The sequence below is a fragment of the Lineus longissimus genome, chromosome 8, assembly GCF_910592395.1.
Source record: "Lineus longissimus chromosome 8, tnLinLong1.2, whole genome shotgun sequence".
In the NCBI taxonomy this organism is placed as follows: Eukaryota; Metazoa; Nemertea; class Pilidiophora; order Heteronemertea; family Lineidae; genus Lineus; species Lineus longissimus.
This window is the reverse complement of record NC_088315.1, coordinates 5,462,856-5,485,395: the sequence shown is the minus strand read 5'-3', so window position 1 is coordinate 5,485,395 and position 22,540 is coordinate 5,462,856. Positions and strand designations below refer to the sequence as shown.

The 22,540-nt window shown below is 41.8% G+C and overlaps 1 protein-coding gene across 2 annotated transcripts in view; it reads left to right on the top strand.

The window, feature by feature from the left end:
- LOC135492104 (buccalin-like) overlaps positions 1–22,540 on the top strand; it is an 83,845-nt gene that overhangs the window by 58,954 nt on the left and 2,351 nt on the right. For both annotated transcript variants that reach the window (XM_064778285.1, XM_064778286.1), the window contains one exon: positions 20,598–22,373. In XM_064778285.1, coding sequence (XP_064634355.1) covers positions 20,598–22,373 — 1,776 coding nt within the window. The remainder of the gene's footprint in view (positions 1–20,597; positions 22,374–22,540) is intronic.

Genomic DNA, 22,540 nt, shown 5'->3' with positions numbered 1-22,540 from the left:
TCGTATTATTTCTGTGAGCGTTCATCTTCAGTGGAGTTGGGCAAATCAGATGTCAGATGTGAAAAACAGAAGTTTTTTTCTCAGACTGGAGGCAGATTGTGACACTGAAACATTTCATGATCAGGTAGGGCTTGTTCCTCCTCAGTTCCTCGGACAAAACCCCACAAACCCTGAGACAGTGATAAAGACTACCAAGTAAATAAGATGAACTGACGGGATGTTTGCTTTGCCTTTATTCGCTCAGTGTTCTATGCCAGTACAAATACCTCTTTGTCTACTAATGACATTTAAATCAAATCTTTTAGACGCATAATTTGATTCCCATTGTCATAATTCAATTCGGAAGTGATTGAAAATTATGTGCAGTGCCCTCCTATTGTCATGAAGGTCATGAGATACACCGCAACCGAAAGCGATTCGACTGGCTTGAGGGGGCGCTAGGATCGATGTCAGACCCTTAGCTGACCCCGCGGTATTAGGATACGGGGACTGATTTAATAATGATGCGTTGACTATGGAGAGCTAAGACAACTGCCAGGGGGAAATTGGAACAATTACTGTTCTCGTTATCAACATACAGTCATAACTCGACTAGCGACATCCTGATTTTGCTCAGAGCCACGTTATATCTGCTACAATTAGTTCTGTACCACATTTATGAGATCGTAGGTTGTGGAAAAGATTGAGTTACCAATAAAGGTGCTATCCTTGGGGAGTCTCTAACAGCGACAATTTGTAGGGACGGTCATGGACAACAGATTAACACGGCATTCGACAGAATATAAACATCAAATTCATATTAGTGTTTTTATCAAAAATCATAGTAGAGGGTAAGGTTTTGTCGTTTCGGCCTGAAAATTCCCACCTCTGCAAGAAAATGCCAAATTGGCATTATTCAGGGCATCCTGAGATACAGGTTTTTGATACTCCTATACGTCGTTTACAAAATATCAAGAAACGGAGTATATTTAAAAACACCGATTACGTCAGGATGTGTTCAGGTGAGGGAGGAACCCTGTAACTGGTCGTGCGTACGGGATTCCCGCCCAAAATAGATGTCTTAGGGAAAATCCCTGAACCCGAACTGTAAACTGAAGTACACACGGAATCCAGTCCGTAGGTTGGTCGAATCGGCAGCTGGAATTTTCGAATCCTACAGTACTTTTTGAAGAAGGGCAATGTATAAGTTCGAGCGGAAAAACGTTTTGGTTTCTCTGACAACAAATAAACCATTGCCCACCAAGATTGCACCTTCTCTGAAAAACACCTGCGAAATATCTCATTTGTGACGTCACACACCTGTATTTTAAATTGCTCGGGCAGATGTTATTTAATGTAGCTTCTATACACGGTTGGCCCGTGTCAGATAAACGACGTGCATTGTTTTGTGATATTTGTGATTGGTTTTTGCCCTCACGAAATACGGGAGATAGAAGCAATTATCTTTGAGAAAAGGCGTGGAATAGGTGAATGATATCAGAATACCACGTCATGTTTTCATCCCTGTGCACGGAGGTTGGTCGGTGATTTGTTACTTCGTGCCGGTGTCTTTTTTTCTTGATTATGTGCATGTCGCTAGGTCCACTTTGCGAGGTTCATGAATGTATCCTTTAATTGAAAAGACACGGAGGACCTTTAATCATATTTTATGGGGTGCCTGACCAGAATTCGCCACAAAGTTAATATAGCACGACGTGATTTTGCTTACTAAATTGCAGAGATAGCCAACAACGAATAGGCTGCCTCTCTGACTAGTTACAAGTTAATGTTCCCTGCTAGACAGGTATCAATATAAATGCCCTTAAATTTCCAGCGCCTCGCGAGGATAAATAAAACAACCAAAATTGATGCATGAGTCATTATGATTAAATTCCACTACGAGGGCCTCTAAATAGAATCACGTGAGAATGTGTATGGAGACCGAATCCATGTAAATGAGCATTTTTCTGCCCCGGAGTTCTCAACAGGAAATGAGAAAGTACATTTTCGTGGGAGGTGAAAATGTTAAATGAAAGCTAAAACGCTGGTCCTGCAAAATTCATTTTTTTCCGAATAGATCGTTTCGAAACGCAACTTACGCCAAAATCATGTACCGATTTTCTGATGCATTTCTACTTAGATTATATCCCACTTTCATTAAAGGAGAGTATAGGTTTTTTTCTCAAAAGGGCAAACGAAGTGGATTACGATGCGTAGTGGAAACTAAGAAACCTGAATTCAATAAAGGTTGTTTTTATATCAGCGCTTAATACAAGTTTACCAAGCTTTAGAGTATATTGCAAAATAAGACATACTATAACCCGTGCCGGCTGCAATTGCAAAAAAAGTGAACTGCATTTCCTAAAAGGATGGATTAACCACAAATCAGCACTTCAATTTATTTACCTAGTACGCCGATATTTGATAATGGAAATTTTATAAAATCACTTAGCTAACTCATATGTAAAATCATTTACACAGCATGCAGGTGGCGTGAATTACAGACTGGCTTAGCACCCCGTTCCATGCATCATTATTTCCTTCATTCTGAGAATCATTTTAGCCTGGTACCTCGACTAATGAACGAATAAGATAATACACACATACATGAATATAAGGTGTACTTAGTTGACATTTGTCGACATGCATACCACTGCAAGCCCATTTTACGCCTAAAATTGCCTGTATTGTTAGTTACTGCGATAGTTACAATTCAAGTCACGCAACTATCCTTCCCTGGCTTATTGAGAGAAACACTACAAATCACGCTAAAAAACTGTCAATAAATTACTCAGTTTGCCTTCCGGGCTCCACTTCATCATCCATTCCTAATGGCACATAATAATTTCCCATGCACCAATTAGCACAGTTACATCGCAAAGCAGCTTTTTGATCAATGGTTTCTTGCGGGGACCACTTGTGGACAAACGGAAGTGAGTAAACATCACTACTCGTACTCTGTCACTTGAGATTCGACGGGGGCCCATGGTCATTTCAGTTTTTTTCGCTGGCATGAGCCAGGAAGTGTCAATTTAGGACTGTAATAATGATAGTTAATATCCCATTAATATTTTTTTCGATTGAGTGCTGATGATAAATTGTACTCAAGAAACCATCCATTTTGCTGCTTCTTAACTGAGCTATACGTACCTTTCTCAACATGCTGCATGGTTTTCACCTTGTTCCTGTCGAGCACCGACGCTGAATCTGCTAACGAAATACCCTCAGTCTCATGCTATAGGCCTGCATGTATAGTTATAAACTGCCCTAACGCTGGTGTACATAGGCCTGCATGTATAGTTATAAACTGCCCTAACGCTGGTGTACATAGGCCTGCATGTATAGTTATAAACTGCCCTAACGCTGGTGTACATAGGCCTGCATGTATAGTTATAAACTGCCCTAACGCTGGTGTACATAGGCCTGCATGTATAGTTATAAACTGCCCTAATGCTGGTGTACATAGGCCTGCATGTATAGTTATAAACTGCCCTAATGCTGGTGTACATAGGCCTGCATGTATAGTTATAAACTGCCCTAACGCTGGTGTACATAGGCCTGCATGTATAGTTATAAACTGCCCTAACGCTGGTGTACATAGGCCTGCATGTATAGTTATAAACTGCCCTAACGCTGGTGTACATAGGCCTGCATGTATAGTTATAAACTGCCCTAATGCTGGTGTACATAGGCCTGCATGTATAGTTATAAACTGCCCTAATGCTGGTGTACATAGGCCTGCATGTATAGTTATAAACTGCCCTAACGCTGGTGTACATAGGCCTGCATGTATAGTTATAAACTGCCCTAACGCTGGTGTACATAGGCCTGCATGTATAGTTATAAACTGCCCTAATGCTGGTGTACATAGGCCTGCATGTATAGTTATAAACTGCCCTAATGCTGGTGTACATAGGCCTGCATGTATAGTTATAAACTGCCTTAATGCTGGTGTACATAGGCCTGCATGTATAGTTATAAACTGCCCTAATGCTGGTGTACATAGGCCTGCATGTATAGTTAATTACTGCCCTAACGCTGGTGTACATTCAGAATGGTGGCGGTCGGGCGTGAATTGTCCCTTGTATCAAGAATTAATAGTAACGACTACAGGTATATCCTTTGTATCTTCTTGGCTGAATGAGGATATCCCGGGAGGATATAACCTAGAAGAAATTACAGCTGCGTGCTGTCTCTTAATACACAATTAGTTTTATTGCTATATAGCGTTAACATTGAGATTTCATTATTGACCATATTTGCTTTTTGGTTAGAAGATTAGAACCTACGCGTAACTTCTAACGATAATGCCACACAAAAGTCAATGAGATCAATATTTTAACCAATCATGACCCGAAGATTATTGAGCAATAATAGGTTTAGAACAACAAGAGACCACACCCCAGACCACACCACAGCGCATGTCAGGTTGTGTTACAATGCATGCTTTAAATTTTAAAACTATACCGGCGAAGGTAGATACGAATATTCATCAGAACAACAGTTGAAGTTCGTCCCAGGGTTTAGTCAGTTTCAAACGAAAGACAACAGATGATTTTCTCAAACCATTATCCTATCCCGTAATAGTAATATCAAATTTCAATGCGATTGTGGTAATCATTATTTCATATTTCAAAGAGGATGATATATAAAGAAGGTTAAACACTACTGTGGAGTCAGCTGTTTAAAACAATTTGCAAATGAAAGTTAATCTGTAGCGATTTGCATAGATGAGTTTTAAAGTACAAAGCTCGTTTTTTTTCAGACTGACTAACAGATCGGGATTTCAGGTTCACCCACAACATGCAAAATGAAACAAAGCTCAGCAATATCCTGAACATGATGTCGGGTTTATTCTAATCTGTTTTGAAAGGAAGTTGGGGCATAGTTTCTTCACGAACGCGCCAGGTCATAATGGGAAGATAGACGGCATGAATATAAGGCGTTAAGGTGTTCTGATGCAGAGAAGACATGGCGGATTCTCTGAATAATCTTGCCTTAAACGTTTTGCTCCGCTGGTTTTGTTTTGGGTTGATTTGGCTGATTGGCAGAGTGACATAATTCGATGGGTTTTTTCAGCTGTTGCAAGTAATCATATTAAAACTGCATCGCCTACCACTCCACTGCGTATTTCAACATGTCTATGTAATCTTAAGTGGAATGCATTTCAAGTACAGTAGAACCTCCCCTTGCGGACACCTCTCTATTAAGGACACCCTCTCTATTAAGGACACTAGTTTTGGTCCGAAATTGGGTGATTCCATTCAATTTGACCTCTTTAATCAGGACACCTCTCTATTGAGGACAGCACTTGTCAGCCCCGATGGTGTCCTTACTAGAGAGGTTCTTCATGTATGTCATCTAAAATTGGAATACATGTAGTTAAATATTCAGTAGGCATACCTAGAATAACATGACAACGGACTTAGAAGTGTAACAACTAGCATTTTCTGTGAGAAGGTAGGAAAATGAAAAAAACAGATAGCATGGAGGAAACCAAGAGCATTGTGTACGAGACAGCACGCAGGGAAACCAATCTTCCTCAAGACCACCTTTTTACGTGGTCACGTTTCCTGATCTCTGACTTCTTGGCGATTACGCAAAAAATCGCAGCTTCAACAAGAGAGCGATTTTTTACATTGAACACCTTCTCATCGGTACTGTCGTCAGGTTTCCCCACTGATCATACAATGAAATTAACCACTGCAAAACAGAAAATAGTCCGCATGACTGAAAAATCTGATGAGTGTTTTTTCTTTGGAACACGTTACGCGTGATTACAAAGTACGGCCATAGATCGATCAACCAGAAGTTTGACATGAGTCCAATGTCAAAAATGTCAATAATGAACATGTGGCTCATGCATGGCTAACAAAATTATGGCTAAAAAGATAAAGAGTTAACTTGATGCGATGTTCACCTCGACGCATTGCAAGTTGAACAAGGCTACACATTTGCGGTCAACCCGTAGACACAGCAAAACGACTTAAACTCACAGCCACGGTCCCCGGGGAATGCTGACGTTGGCGTGACGACCAGAGTGAAGCGAAAACGATGACGAGGCTAACCTTCTAAGGTTTATCGTGCATGGTCAGGTACTATCGCTGACAAAAAGACAGCAGACTCTGTGCAGGTTTTTGCAAGATGAATTGCTGTTGTTCTTGAACTATAGTGTCCCAACAGGTACATGTACATACCCAATGGTACATTCCAAAGACAGTCGTGATGAATAGCGTTGATTCCCCTTTCGCCATCCCCCAAGAAATCGTTCCTGTTGCCGCAATTGTCAGGCAAACAATTGATGGATCCCTCGATATGTCTGAAGTCGCTATGATGACCTTCGTCAACTGGTCTTACCATGCCTACTCTCGGAGTGAGATTGTAATGGATTGTCAGGCGCCTGATGAGGAATCACACAAGTACTTGATTTATGGATTCTGCACCGATCACTCATTCAGCAGCATGTAGAGGCTTCGTTGACATTATCAGGGCAGCTTCTGTTTATATCTTGTAGAAACTTTGAGGTATTCAAATATGTGTAGCGGCTCGTTTTTCCTGGCCTCCCCGATATGTTCTTCATGAAAAACGTATTACAGACGCCCTCTCAGTGAAATTAACATATATATAACATCTTCGTGTACATCTCTATGACAGAATGAAATTAATCATTTGTGGGATTTCCATGATTATCATACGTTTCATTCGCGCACTTTGAACAGATTATCACAGTTGACAAGCCGCACCCACATTGCTAAATGAGTTATCTGAATTCAATGAATCAATGTCTTACATCCTTGCGCGTGCTTCTTAACTTTTAACATTTGACTTGTTTGAATTCTAAAATCGATCATCTCGTCTGGTTCCAACAATACTTTTTCCTGCGCTATTAAGTAAAGTGGTAACCGACGTGGGGGTTACATTCAGGTACACTACTGGGAAGTGAATCCAAAGATCAAAAGAGCTTGGTATCATACATATGATATTGGCAAGTATGGATTAAATCTGCATTGTATTACATTGTAAATACGTCCTCCATGGTCTTTATTGAGGAAATCTCGGGATGCAAGTATCTTCTGCGATTGTAGTCCCAATCGGCCATGTTGTTTTTGGTCTGACCTTGTCTCGGCGACGGGATATATCCCTGATCCCGCTGATGTATCAATGTCCACAGGTATACTTAGTAAGCCAGCGAGGTATGAATGAGTGATAGACTGCGAGAAGAACAACTGCCTTCACTGTCACAGTCTTATCAATAAGTCAGTGGACAGAAATCCGGTGACACTTAGGATTTGGTCAAGGGAATCAATCAAGGGTCGAGGGCAGTTAAGGTGGCGGAAATGTAATACATCTGGTCAGAGATTTCTGCAACTAAGTAACACGTGTTATTTATTTTTGTAGTTACTTGCATTTATCAGCAACAGGGAACTATACGACGTTTCCTTGATGTATTAATAAAAAAAAGTTGTAAGTGTAGAAGATGATGTCCATCTTCTAATTGTATGTCTACAAATGTCATTTCGGAAATAACGGAAATGGCTTGCTGGCCTAAGCAGGTGACAAATGATAGGTTAGACACATATAAGAGCCATCACACCGGACTCTGAATTATCGCTGCGGTCGGCAGAGTACGGCAGCAGAGTGGTAGTGGTAATTGACGTGGGCGCAAAACAATGAATCTCAGGATGATTTCAAACATTTCAGCATCAAATTTGTCCATTACTTTAAGGTAATGACCGGGAAGTTTCTCTGCTCGATGTTACAATAAGCCATGCGTAACCGGTTACAAAATCTGGAAACTTGGTCCAGACCGCAGCGTACATGCAATTCAGTTGCAAAGGAGTGTAGGCTCTCTTTAACTCATCATATCTCACCCGTAAAGCATTACGGCTAACCAGGTATTATGGGCATACGAAACCGGATACAAAATCTCCGAATTTTGTTTCAGTTTCTGCGACCATGAGAAAAATATTTACAAAGTTTGATCGAGCTAATTTCATCGGTTCAATCAAGATGGTCACATCACAGGGCAAGTACCACCCAATCGATCTTAACCCGAGATAGATCTATAGCTCATCATTGGTGAGTCCGTGATTCAGCGAAATTGACAACCATCTGTATACCTCTTGTACGATACGTATATAAACAGTTCCCTTCCTTTAGCCTATCCAATGACCACTCAATCGTCCATCGGATGCCCGCCCCTTCAGTTGTCTGTTGACCTTGTCCCTGTTAAGACTCATACACGAGTTTGGACAACATCTTGAACATGTATGTCGGCTTTTGGTTTCCTAATTGAAAACACTAGCAAGACAAGTGTTGAAGCTTCTGTCTCCGAAGCGATCATAGACATATATTTAAGCAGATAGTTTACTTATTGCGGCCTGGATGAGATTTTATTCTGGTTATGACACGTTATGGTAATATAGTCACGTTTTCTCTGATTTTCTTCTGACACATTCAAAAAAAGATAACGCTAAGTTTTGATTTATAAAGAACACTGTTGACAAGTGATGATTATCTCAAAAACCTTTGTCTGGCTAACAATACGACCTTCGTATCTAAAAATCTTCCTATATATACGCATATTGGTTCTACTAGGCTTTAACCGTTTAATGCTCTTTGGGGATGCTGTACCGGTGATAGCTGTGGTGAAAAAGGAAGACCTCCGCCAATATGGACTTGGTTTGCTAATGATGTCAAAGAAGAGAGTAGAAGATGCAGAAATATAGAAATGTGCATACTACTAAGATGTAGAAATTATATCTATATATAAGAGCAGTTGAGAACAGCAGCAAAAGGGTTGAACTTAGAGAAGAGTTAAATAACAAAGATGACAGACCAGACAACAAAGTCAGACATGAAACCTTGTACATGAAAGATAGCAGGTCTGAACAGCCGGTAACAAAAGGCTTCTTGAACTGTCGCCAACGGCTCAGATACCGCCGATCCTCGAGTAGGTCGACTCGAGGCAACCGGAGGACATTGAATAACATGTCCCGTTTTCTTTACTCCTGAAGGCAATGTCTTCTTAAATCAACGGGTGAGACGTTGACCTGAAAAAATGTTTCAGACAATGTGTTCTCTCTCCTCTAGATAATAGCATTCCGCGAAGTTACTATTTATAGCTCACAAGGTCATTTGCATATTGATGACGTTTTAGTCACGTGACAGTCGGATATCGACACTTATTTCTACGCATTTGAGCTTATTTCAAAGTCAATTATCTTTGACCCTGCATTGTTTTTAGCATGAATGATACCATAGAGTCAGAGAGAGAAATATTCAGAACAATTATGTAGTATTTCCAACACTCGGACATGTGCCAGATTGAATCTAACTACCCTAGTTAGAAAGCCTGAATCCATTACGAAACCGCATGTTTGTCCGACATTGCCTGTAATTCAGCGATGGGGAAATAGAAGGCAGCAGCTGCAGTGACGTCATCTTCGCGGAATGCTATTGAGAATAAAAAGTGTTTTATACAACATCAAATTTACTTAACTTTCCAGTAACAAAGAGGCATTCTGCGGTGTAAAAATAACTGGACCATGTCACGTTTTGCTTCTTGTACAGGTGTACGTGTACATGTAGATTTTCAAGCAATGCTGCAGTGACAAGCCATTTTCAATGGCTTTTGTTTGTCTTTTAAGAATAGAATATGCTGTTGGCAGTTCTGAGCATTGGTGAATGATTGAATGAATATGGAAAAAAATAAGCTCTCGATTCTTTTCCTTTTTCGCCATTTGCGAGAAAGGGCGACTGTGCCAGAGCAGGTATATCCCTCTCAGGCAGTAGACAGCCCGCGATATAGTCTAAGTTCAGTCTAATAACGAGGATGAATAAAACTCCAAACTACATGAAGTCGTGCATGCAAGTAATGAGCATTCTTTGCTGGTTTTCTTAGCTTTGAAAACACACATTGGCAGAAGTCCGTAATTTGTATTTGTAAACAAGAATTGGGAAAGTACATTTTTGTGTGCGCTGAAAATGGCGAAGAAGCCTCAACGCTGGCCGGGCGATAATGACTTTTAACTTTGCCTCGTCTTTCGTACGACAACAACCAGCCTGGTCGGATGAGGCAGGGAGGTCCCGGGAGGGAGCCATAGATGATCGGAAACACGATAAGGGCGATGACCACTTAATCTTTTTACATGATTACACCAGTCTGACCTTTTACTTTTTCCTAGTTACTGGTTTAGGTTGGGTTTTATTCTGGTACAGTGCCATTAACGATCTGATGGAAATTGTTCAACAGACGTGTAAGTTCAACCAATTATCTGGTGGCGGTGACAACTTTTTCAGCTCTTTCCAACGACGTTTCTTGAAGCTGTTTTCTTCTAATGCTGGGTTACACCGTTTTTAATGGCACGCTTGACGCTGATACTGGAAAACTCTTGGCCGGATTGGTGAAAAGCTAAACAAAAAAAACCAAGTAAAGGCCTTTACTACAGAAGTGTTTTATGTCTGCTTAAATCAGCTGCAAGCTTACGGTTATCAAATCATTCAGCGATGTTTCTCTCTCACTGCAGTAAAGTTTCTGATGGGATTATGGTATATGTATGTCTGAACAGACCCATGTTAACTTTATGTAATCGACTTTGGTCTGAATGTTGCTTTTTTATTATATAGAACAATTGACTAAGTGCGGAGGAGAAGGAGGGGAGGCGTCTGGTTTGTCTGATCCGATTTCAATTTGCCTTCGAAAATTTGATGGTACGAAAATTTGCTACCGTGGGTTACGAATACTCTGCCAGTATCAAGCGGTAATGCATCCGTGTGTTCCAAAATACCACCAATAGCCCGGGTCAATAGCACTGGTCGATTAGGACTGTCATTTAAACATGCGCCAACACATTTGCATATATCTGTCCTCATCTGGTACTCCAAACTTTACCAGTACATCGTCTCGCGCCCTCAAAATACCATCAATCTGACGCATCCGGACTGGGACACCAACAACTGCGGTGATCGCTCTTTGCGAGATGACATACCAACACTAAGCAACATTCTCTCCAATTACAGGGATCGTCTCGAGTCGTGCTATCGTCTGATACCAAAGAACACGGTGTTTTCGCGCCAATTAATGAACGAGACATGATTTTGGATGATTCGGCTCGACTAACGAGAGCATTCCTGAGTAATATTCCTCGTGACATTCAGACAAGTTCGATTTTCCCGACTATGAAATTTGTAGAATTGTTCGTAAACATTTGACTTTGTGGCGCTAATGAATTGAGGAGAGGTATGGATTACTTCAGATGGGTAATCAGGTGAATAGCAAGATAAATGCTTGACACAAAATACTTCAATTGCACATTACGAATGGTAATTTTCATCTCCAAATTCTGTAGGTGGAATGACTTCAAAGTTGTCCAATTTGTGTCGATTTTGTGGAAGATTGTAAAGTGGTCTAGAGTATACGCATTTTTTCACAATAACTCATCTTTGATATTTTGCAAGACGTTTGCCCTGATTGTCGGATTAGAGCTTTCTTTGTCCTCCATGACTCCTTTTAGGTGTATGTGTCACATCATTGGTATTCCATTTCAGTGGCTCTCTCAAAAGCAACATTTTTGCCCTGTTTTTTTTGTCGTATTCGCATGATGGAGAATTCCCTGATTGATCTACCTACAGTCGTGTCATCATCGAGCGTTCACAGATGTAATATCCAAAGGTTCATATCCAAACACAGCGTCATCAAATTGACGCATGTCAAGATGTCACTATGGATCATAGAACAAAGGAGAGGTAAATTGGAAAGGGTTGGAAGCGAGAATGGCCGGAAATTGGTTAGCCTAGCGACGGATTAGGACGAGCTCCGCGCAAAAGCAAACCTTTGACTGTCTCTCAGTGATTATACCAGCAAAATAAAACATGCAAACATGCAATTATTTGTTTGTGTCAATAATCACTTGAACTGCAGAGAACGTCTCCACCGCACTAAAACCAATTCTTAGCGTGATAAGTGCTAGTGATATGCGCTAATTGCTGTTCTTTTATGGAGTCGAAACGTTGTTCGAGGATAGGTATCGACCACCATTGATGTTTTGATAAAATTCTGATGACATCACGTTTTTTTCAGGATCAACTTCTTGAAAACGATCATGATAATCACGACGATATTATCGAAGAGATACATATGTAGTAATGGTGCCTTAACTTGATTCAACCTCGATACGGGGTCAAGGTCATTACTGGGTCAAGGTTGTTAGCGGCTGAACGGATTCAAAGGTCGCGGGATAGCCAGGTTGAATGACCAACTTGCAATGGTGCATGGGGTTTTATTGGGCGAAAGTGATATTGAATTCAATATCACTCATATATACATGTATTATGAATTATACAAGCGTCGACTGATTTGTGTGTGACAATTTTGAAATAATCAACCACTTCGCAAAAGAAAGTTTCGCAATACTTTGCTAGGATAATGAGCGAGAAATCAAATTTTAGTCAGGGTTGTCTGAGATAATTGACTGATTGGAGTTATAATTGGCACAAACAAACAGAATTTGCATCCGGCCATTTGTAATTTCTACGTCCCGGAATCACGCCTCGTATTTCCGGTGTTAGTTCCAATGATGTGAGAAAAACAATTTCTTTGAAAACAACTCTCTATTAGAATTCATTATAGGTTTTTATCTAATTAATTTAATTTAATTAATGTCCCATTTGACAGTTTCGCCATGGCATTTGTTTTTCTCCATTTTGTCGTGATTGTAAGGCAGCAGTTAAATGGCAAGACAACCGTCACAACGGACGACTCTTTCGACGAATCTCGATTTCGTAATGGATTTCGACGCAGCTAATCAAAGGGATGGTCTTTCATTTCATAATTCAGTCTCCCTTTACGGATAAATGCTTTATCATCAATTAGTATCCTTCTTGCCAATTGCCAAGTTCTAACAATAGAATGATCTTATATCTCATTTTACATGTAGTTCCGGTGGCTTCTTGTTATCTTTCTTGGTCCTACCTCCTCCGGCCTATTTTCTTTAAACAATCTTCTATCATGTACCAGAAATGTCAAGAGGCACCGGTGTCGATTTTTGAAATGTCCGAGGATAGATTGTCCGGAAAACAAAGATTCTTTTATGTGCTTTAATCTTTGAGTCATAACTTGTTTAGAACCATATCCATAATCCGTCAAAATACTATTGGGCCGATACCTTTTTCCAGGGCCGGGGACAGTTTCTTCTTCAAAACCAATAGTATGATAGGATCGTGTGTGCCATAGAAATTGAGTCATAGAAATTCATTAAGAATAACAAGAGCAATCGATGTTAATAACCTTGCACGCTGTCCCATGTACATTATTAACCGAAAGGCAAAAGGCAAGGTTGATAAGGTTGACCAAGGCTTGTCACGAAAGAGGAGTACGCTATTTCTTCATCAATTTTCGTTGTCTATTATGCACCACAAATATCAATAAGATAGTGTCGTTTGATAGAATTACGAATTCCGTGGTGCAACAGCAATCACTTGCAAGGCGGAGAGAGCGTCGATAAAGTGATTTTTGCAACTTTGATAAATACACAAGTCACAGGAATCACGTAAGCTTCTTTATCCGATAGCGCTACGTGCCTGAGTCACCTTACTTTTTCTCTCAATTACTTCTAACAAACTCAATTGCAACCTCAATGAAAGGTAATGCGCGTTAAAGAAAAATCAGCCAACGGCTGCCGATTCCTAGCATTAATGACTCTTCAGACCTTAATGAACTCGGAGAAAAGTTTCTCAATGCAGCGATACTGAGAACATCTCTCCACGGCGTGGCTTTGCTCAAAGAGCAGTAAACGATCAACCGCGTCATCATTATCACGACAAAAACCTCGTTTCAAATACAAAACGAATAGCATCAATCAGTTTAATCGATGGTAATCATTTCGATGTCTCCTACAAATCCCGGTCCCGAAACCACCTGATATCTGGTGGGTGACGGTACTTGGGGCAGTTGGTCTGGACACAATTCTGATATCAGGATATTTTTCTGGGCTTGTGCCAGCTACCAGATCATTCCTTTCTATAATCGACTACATGTATACCATCTAGAACATGGACTGACATATCACATAAACCCTTGTTGAAGATATCGAAAAAGAAAAGACCCATATTTTGACATGTTCCGTTGTAAAAGTACCTTTTTCCGTCATCGACATGGAATAAATAGCGGTGTGTTGGTGGTTGTTCCCCCTAAATAGCTAGTCGTCCTGCTGTTGATAAGGTTTAGTAGTAGGATGTTCATGTCTTGCTCCAGACACTGTATTTTCTTCCTGAAATGGTATTTTCTCCTTGAAACATGCATGCTCATAATGGTTTGATGGTTACCAGAGTACAACCGGAACCTCATATATAGTGCATCACCGCGTATAAGCCTTTTTGACCAATCGGGTTTAAGGGGCCCTGGCGAATGTAATGCAAGTGCACAATTGTGACGAAGACGTTGGTGTATGAACCTAAGTTATCTTACAATAAAAAAAAAACGATGGATGACCTCTTCGTCCGTTGCATTTGTATAGCGGACCACTGGCAACTGGGGAAACGATCAGGCAATCGCCTGCTCCAATGAGCAACTATCTACGCATTTTACGGCCTCTCTGTCCATTTTCAATTTCACACAATGGTGAAAGCCACGGAATGACGAGAGCATAAGTAGATAATAAGTAGCCATAGGACGGAATAGGTGTGACAAAACGTAGCGTGTCCAAGCTCATTTTCAGCTGTTGTCTGGAATTTCTAACTTGCTAAGATATATATTCTATATACAGTAAATAAATAAATATTCTGGTATCCAAGCCAGCCATAAAGTTATTCATTATCACGAATTTTGGTGTTCAGGCAACTGTGTCCATTGACGCACATTCTATGTACCCTGCCATACCATCATCAGTTTTTTACTGAAATATAAAGGATGCATGACCACCGCGAATCCTCACACCTCATAGACAGACAACGTCATGTGACCGGTCCATAAAACCGACGTCACGCTAACCTAATGGGCATGGGGTCGGAATGGCAAACTGAACTTCCAAAATGGCGTAAGTGACCCGCGGCCCACACCCCATCGTCGGAAAGATTTTTCAGGGCGTCTGTAAACCAGAAGCAGTAACTACTTCTAGTTTTAGTCCTCGGACCAAAAAACTCCGCATATTTGGCACTTAAATTTCATATATTTTATTGGGAGAGGGCCTTTAGACCCTCCCTTGTAGAACTTTAAAGCGTCAAAAACTTGTTCAAACTTTTCACTAATAGAGACACGCGTCAGATTCGAGGGCAAATTGTAATTGCGATCATACTTCAAATTCGTTTCGATTCCCTGTTGATCACCTTGGGCAAGTGTCACGAATTTTCAATTTAAACCTGACGGTCAAGTGGGAAGCATCCTTCCTCCGAGTCTTCAGCTCCGCGCGAGAGACACTCTTCGGAATTCCTTATCATCTCCGGAAGAGCCGCGTTTGTGACCTTCTCCTCGAGTGTGTTGTCAGCCTCTCGAGTACATCATAATCCATACCCTGACACGCGTGTGACGTCAATTATATAGCCCTCGCATCTTGCTCTCACTGTCTTGGCTTTTCCTTTCCAAGTACGACGTCATAGTCAGCGTTCTCCACCTTGTCACCAGTAACGAACAGAAAACAAAGGATTTGCGCCACCAGAACAGACTACACGGCATCCCGTGACCTCTTCAACGAATATAGGTTTAAGACATCCCCTCCTCGTTTAATTGGAGAGTTCAACCTTGTGGCCAAGAGGAGGTGAACAGATAGGCACGTGACTTGATTTAAACAAGCCACTTTCCAGATCATCAGGAGGAATTCTCGCATTCTAATTGCCACAGTTAGCGAGATTCAACGAGATTTTTATCTTCAACACCCCATAAGAGATAAGAGGCAGTTCACTCGACGCCTTAAAGGTACTGTAACTTGTCCCTAAAAACTTCCTTCCTATTTTATTACTTGCAGTCTCTTTTTAGAGACACAGCGTTTAATTCAGGTTTTATTCGAAACTGCTTTTTCTAAACTCATTAATATTTGTCTTTACATTAATTAGTCTTCTATTTTTGCTCAGCGATGATGTCAATTTACAATTAACTAGTCTTAATCATCAAAATCCAATTAAAGTTATGAAACTTGTTGAAAACTGTCAAGTAGATCAAATCGATCTTTCTCCTAAAGATCAAGGTATTTTTATCGCAAAAGGGTTTGTGTCGTATCGGTGTTGCTTTTGAGACATTTCTTCTTCCTTTTCCCGAAATAACTTGATAACAGGAAACAACAGATGACGCTCTATCAACTAGTAACAGTTAAAGCACTGCCGACGAAAGGGACAATGTTAATAACTAATAGGCTTACAAGAATATGCTCGATGTGAATGTGGAGCTGTAGACTCCAGTCTCAAATTCACGTGCTCCCTAATGACCAATAGAGAGGATTACAAGCCGAAACAGTAGCCACCCTGACCACATGTCAAGGAGAGCCGACGGTATCTTCCTGTCCTTTTTGAGGTACATGTACTTCAGAAAAAAGCACAGTGTGCCCTCCCCCCCGCCTCGCCAGAGGAGCCACCTATTTGTAAATAGAAACCAAGCGACCAATAACCAAAGACTGGACAACATCTAATCAAACGACAAAGACACGCTTCAAGCGAATCGGACCACGAACAGCTGATATCAAAGAAAAAAGACAACCAATTGAACTAATAACGACCACCTATAAGAAAATCTTTGGAACTGAAAAAAAACAAAGAAGCAAACAGACAGATAATAGCCAATGATACCCATCCGACATGTCGAGAAATGATGTCTTGTTAACAGAGAAATAGACAGTCATGTCATCCGCTGCTTTGAACGCCCGCAGTTATAGTCACAAAAAGTGGCCAATTCGTAACCGTTATGAACTCGGCTAAAGAAGGGTCTGCCATCTCGTCATGGGTCTTATTGATCCTTTGATTTTTGTCTTTGCGGCGTCAGCGAAAACATCACCTCGTGTTTGTGGAGTTCGTATGTGGTTCTCTTTCCCAATCAACAGAGATTTTGACGAAATTAAGATGGATTATTTCTTTTCGATACAAGGCCGAGGTTGACTCAAGCACTAGGGACAAACAAGAGTATTTACCTATAGCTATGTCACAGCACTCCATGGCAAGCCTTCAGGCTCTACTTCCGAAGACAGGACCAAATTTGCTTGCTTTCCGCAATAGTACATGTATTACCCTTCGTCTGATAAAACCGTGGCGAACGAATTAACAAAAATGTGGCCTTAAACGTTAGGCTACATGGTGTTACTTGCTAACTCAACGACGGCGCGGCCTGATACTCCAAGTCTCGAAATGATATAACTCCCTCGCCTCTTGTTCACAAGTGTGGCAATGTCACCTACATGAAACTACATTTTCCTGTATCATAGTGTGGTCAGATTCCGCCGTGGGCAACGGTTAGTGGTACTTGTGTTGCCGACACGATCGTACTACAACGGTATTACTCGTGACCCCTGTGAAGAAGTATTCGATTAAAGGTGCCATACCTTGTTGGACCAGTCTGAGAACACTATATTTGCACTTAGGCTCAATGCGGTCTAACCTGATCGCACTGTGGAGCAATAGCACAATGCTCCGTCAGTGCAACAAGAGAGAAAACCTTAGCCCATTGAAATAGGCACTGTATATCGCTTGTGGAGGAATGGGCATCTATCAAAACCTGAGAAAGCTCGATTTCGAGTAAACCACTGCGGCATTTGATCCTTTCAGGTTCCCTTTACCAGTTTACCAAAACTAAATCTAAAGTATTAAATCCACCAAGATACCGCCAAGATGCTATTCTAACTGAAAAAATCAGGAAGATGAATAATCATGGGAATGACGTTTTTTACTATCAAAACTGGTGAAATACGTGGTTAAACGTCAATCATCCCGACTGTCCACGGATGTTCGTGCCTTTAATATAATCACAACTTGGAATGAACAAAACACCATACGAGATATCGCATCAGTGATAGCTAACCAATCCTCTGCGTTTAGCGGTCTTGTAACGGCTTGTCCACTAATTCAGGGGCTTGTTAGACAGGCCAGTGGTACAGACAGCGCCATAGGCAATGTCACACTTTTGTTCGTGACACGATCGTACTTTAAGATTGATTAAACTTCCTTTTGGTACGTTTAGCACGGTTGGAGCTTGCGCACGATTTGATAGCCGGTGCATTTTCAGCACGGTTCAGCAGTACGTCAATGTGCACTTGATGTGACGAGAGCAAATCCCACGGGTGGGGCGAAAGTTTCAGATTTGTTCCTTGGTATACATGTATTTCTACCTTTCAGTGTCAAGCCATCTGACACGTGTCCTTCCTCTCCTCCTCTTGCCATCGACTTGTTCCGGGCGCCAGTTCATCAGCTTCTTGAGGAGTCTGTTTAAACTATATCTGAAAGCCAGATGATACCCAAATAATCAATGATACCTCGTCGAAATTTGTTCAGGTTAATTACTGATTATTCAGTTACCTGTCTCGATGGTCTGCCTAACGAAGCAACTGACTAGTTGGTAAGAAATGAAACTAATTATTATTTTAGATTTTACCCTCATTCTGGTGTCGTACCCTCATTCTGGTGTCGTCGTGCAGAATTCAGCTGAAAGCATATAGTCGGGGCAGTAACCAACCTTTTTAAGTTATAGCGCAATGAGTAGGTCAGCTATGGGTGTGATGAGGCCTGATCAGTAACGTCATCGGCTACCCGCCGGGAAGTCAAGATGCCAGAGTGTTACATGTACATTAGTCCGTTTGACACAATCTTTGTCATCAGGTTAGCCGTCCATAACAGTCCCCGAAGAAGATTGGAGGTACTTTATCCCCGGAAAACGAGAAGGGCGTGGCCAAAGAGTCTATCCTCATATCTAGGCAGAACCCAATAGCGGTAAAGGACCCGTGTTCTTGATTGAAGGCCAATGTCTTCTGACACTAGCAGCTTCCATCAAGTCTTAAACCAACACCAGATGCCGAACCATCTCGCTTTAAAAGCAGTGTTGGTACATTCCATGTTGCCACATTCAAGTTCTGACGAAGCAGCTTCCTTCTCTTAATGACGTCTTTCATCCGGCTTTCAGCGCCAGCCTTATTGTACATGTACACTTTCAAAGCATTGGGACATGGTTAAAATGACAGGCTTTGAAACAATGTCCTTTTTTCCCGCGAACCTTTTTTGAGTCGAGGCCCAAAAGGGTGAACAGGTTGGTTGAATCTTCTCTTTGTAAATAGTGAAAATCTTTCTTGTCGATATCATTCAGGACTTGGCCTCTTGTAAGATGAGCTTCTGAACATGATAGGTCAATGTGCTGAACTGAAAAACTCACCTAAGTAGTTGTAACCGGAGTGAAAACATCCTCACGATCCATGGTTAGCTCCTTGAAGACGCCACTTAACCTTTTTGTGAGAAAGTATTGATGAAAACTTTGACAAGACGTCTCGGTCCTGTTTCTATGATCCAGTTTAACTTCCTCCTGTGACAAGCCTATTCTATCGGCTTGGAAAAGAAACATGTTTACAAGTAGTTCAGTCAGCAAAACCTTCATGGTCATTCAGAGCCAGAATCCTTTTTTGCTCTTTATTGCAAAATACAGATCATGTACTAGTATCTTAATGACCGAAACCTGTGAAGAATCGCCAAGATAAAAAGTGAAAACGAATGGCCAACTCACAACATTTCACCATCCGCATTCGCGTCTGGGAAAGATTGCTAAGGCAAATGTCAGCCCTGCCTATGGTAACGTCAAGTGAAAATAGTATCTGTAACCCGAAGGACGATGCCTCTATGGAAAGGGAGGCCTCTTACTTGGCCACGGCTCGAGCATCATATTATTGACAGTAGCTAGCAGGGACTGACATCACCTTCTCCTTAACACTCAGGTCAGGAAAAGGATCGGGCATCTGCCAACTGAGCCTGACAGAAGATAAGCAAATATAATAGGGATGCTGGGCCTGCGCGCGTTAGAATAGCAGCAAAGAGATGCTAAGTTAAAGCAATAACTTCATCCGTCACTTATACCGGGTCAACGCAGACTACAATAGCAGATAAGAGACTCAAGAATAACAATAATCGATCATTTTGCTGTCCATGACCATTATAGTTGTCATTGAGATGTTGATATGACTTTTGTTACGAAAGTCGAAAATATGCATGTTTTATTCAACAGGTGACGGTCGCTGCATCCGGGGACTACATGTAGATGGGTACGATACGAGGTGCGGTCACTTGACGGTATCCTGTGTTGAAAGGTTTAGGGAGAGAGCTAGTAAGAGTAGGCCAGGTCACCGCCTTCTGATTACACAGAGCAGGTGACGAAAGCAATTAATCATTTTGCTCTTCTGACTAATAACAATAACGGTCAGTGATGTCGATATGATTTTTTGGAGAAAATGTTGGCAGTTCAACAGGAGACTCCTGAATAATCCTTCATTACATTCCTGTATTGCAGGACAGTTCGATTTTCAGGCTAAATGATGGTAAGATTGAGATTTAGGTAACTGTACAAACCAACTTACATTCAGTATTTTTTCAGGTGGGAGATTGCTATGTATTCTTTTTTCCAAACATCTTGCCAGTGACTCATGAATTTTTCATTTCTATCGTTTCAGATGGGTGGCCACGCGAGGATTTCCTCCCTACCTGTCATTCTGGTGTGTGTGTTCGTGAACCTGGTATTGACATTATGCGCCGAAATAAATTTAGGCTCTGCGAGCCAAGACTCAATACAAAAACGTGATACAAACTCTATAGCCGCCCTTGAAACTGGTCGTGAACGAAGGAGCCTTAATTCAAAAACAAACAGTATAAAAAGTGCCAAAGCCGCCTTGGGGGAGCATGTATTAAAAAGGAGAAGCTTAGAAAATGTTGAAGATACCAGTTTCTTGGATAAGCGTGCTGAAAATGCGTCTCCATTGAAGAGACAGGTTGATAGGTTGTTAGGACGGGACAAGAGAGATGTCGACAAAAACCGGTTTGCTGGTGGGCTCGGAAAACGACTTGATTCAATGATGTATGACGTTGGACTCGGAAAGAAACTCGACCCGATGATGTTCTCCGGCGGACTAGGCAAAAAGCTTGACCCCATGATGTTCTCTGGTGGCTTAGGAAAGAAATTAGACCCAATGATGTTCTCAGGAGGACTCGGCAAGAAGTTGGACCCCATGATGTTTTCCGGTGGTTTGGGAAAGAAATTGGACCCCATGATGTTCTCCGGTGGTTTAGGAAAGAAATTGGACCCCATGATGTTCTCCGGTGGTTTAGGAAAGAAATTGGATCCGATGATGTTCTCCGGTGGTTTGGGAAAGAAATTGGATCCGATGATGTTCTCCGGCGGCCTCGGCAAACGGGTTGACTCAATGCGGTATTCTGGAAGTCTTGGAAAACGTTATGACCAAATGATGTTTTCCGGCGGTCTTCGAAAACGTCTTGACCGCTTGATGTACGGTGGTGGGTTGGATGAGACTAAGAAGAGGGTGGACTCAATGAAATTTGGAGGTGGACTCGGTAAAAGGCTCGACTCCATGATGTTTGGAGGCGGTCTAGGCAAAAGGGATGTCGGCGTCGACAAATTTAGGTTTGGAGGTGGATTGGGGAAGCGCGTCGATCCGATGATGTTCTCTGGTGGCCTCGGAAAGAGGTCGAAAAGGTTTGACCCGATGATGTTCAGCGGAGGATTAGGAAAACGGGACAAAGACAAACGAGTCGACTCAATGCGCTTCGCAGGAGGATTAGGAAAACGCAACGATGATAAGCGAGTCGACTCGATGCGCTTCGCAGGGGGATTAGGTAAACGCGATGATGACAAGCGAGTCGACTCAATGCGCTTCGCAGGAGGATTAGGAAAACGCAACGATGATAAGCGAGTCGACTCGATGCGCTTCGCAGGGGGATTAGGAAAACGCGATGACGACAAGCGAGTCGACTCAATGCGCTTCGCAGGAGGATTAGGAAAACGCGACGATGATAAGCGAGTCGACTCAATGCGCTTCTCAGGAGGATTAGGAAAACGCGACGATGACAAACGAGTCGACTCAATGCGCTTCGCAGGAGGATTAGGAAAACGCGACGATGATAAGCGAGTCGACTCAATGCGCTTCGCAGGAGGATTAGGAAAACGCGACGATGACAAACGAGTCGACTCAATGCGCTTCGCAGGAGGATTAGGAAAACGTGATGATAAACGGGTGGATTCCATGCGATTCGCTGGCGGGCTCGGAAAACGGTTGGATTCCATGCGGTTCGCAGGAGGCTTAGGCAAACGAGATGGAGACAAGCGAGTGGACCCGATGATGTTCAGTGGCGGTTTGGGCAAGCGAAACCAAGGCAGTCTGCAGTCAGAGTCAAGTTTCTCTGAGGAATCAAAAAGTTCAGAAGAGGAATCATAGGTGAGTGGTGACTGGTCATAAAGTTTTGGGAAGTCTGAGATCAACAACAGTGCCAATGAGATCTCTTCCAACCTTAACACTTAATGACGGTTAAATGTAGTGTTAACCTGTACTGCCATGACGTCTTTCTGATGGCCAGTCGAACAAGTGATACGCGGACTTTGAGA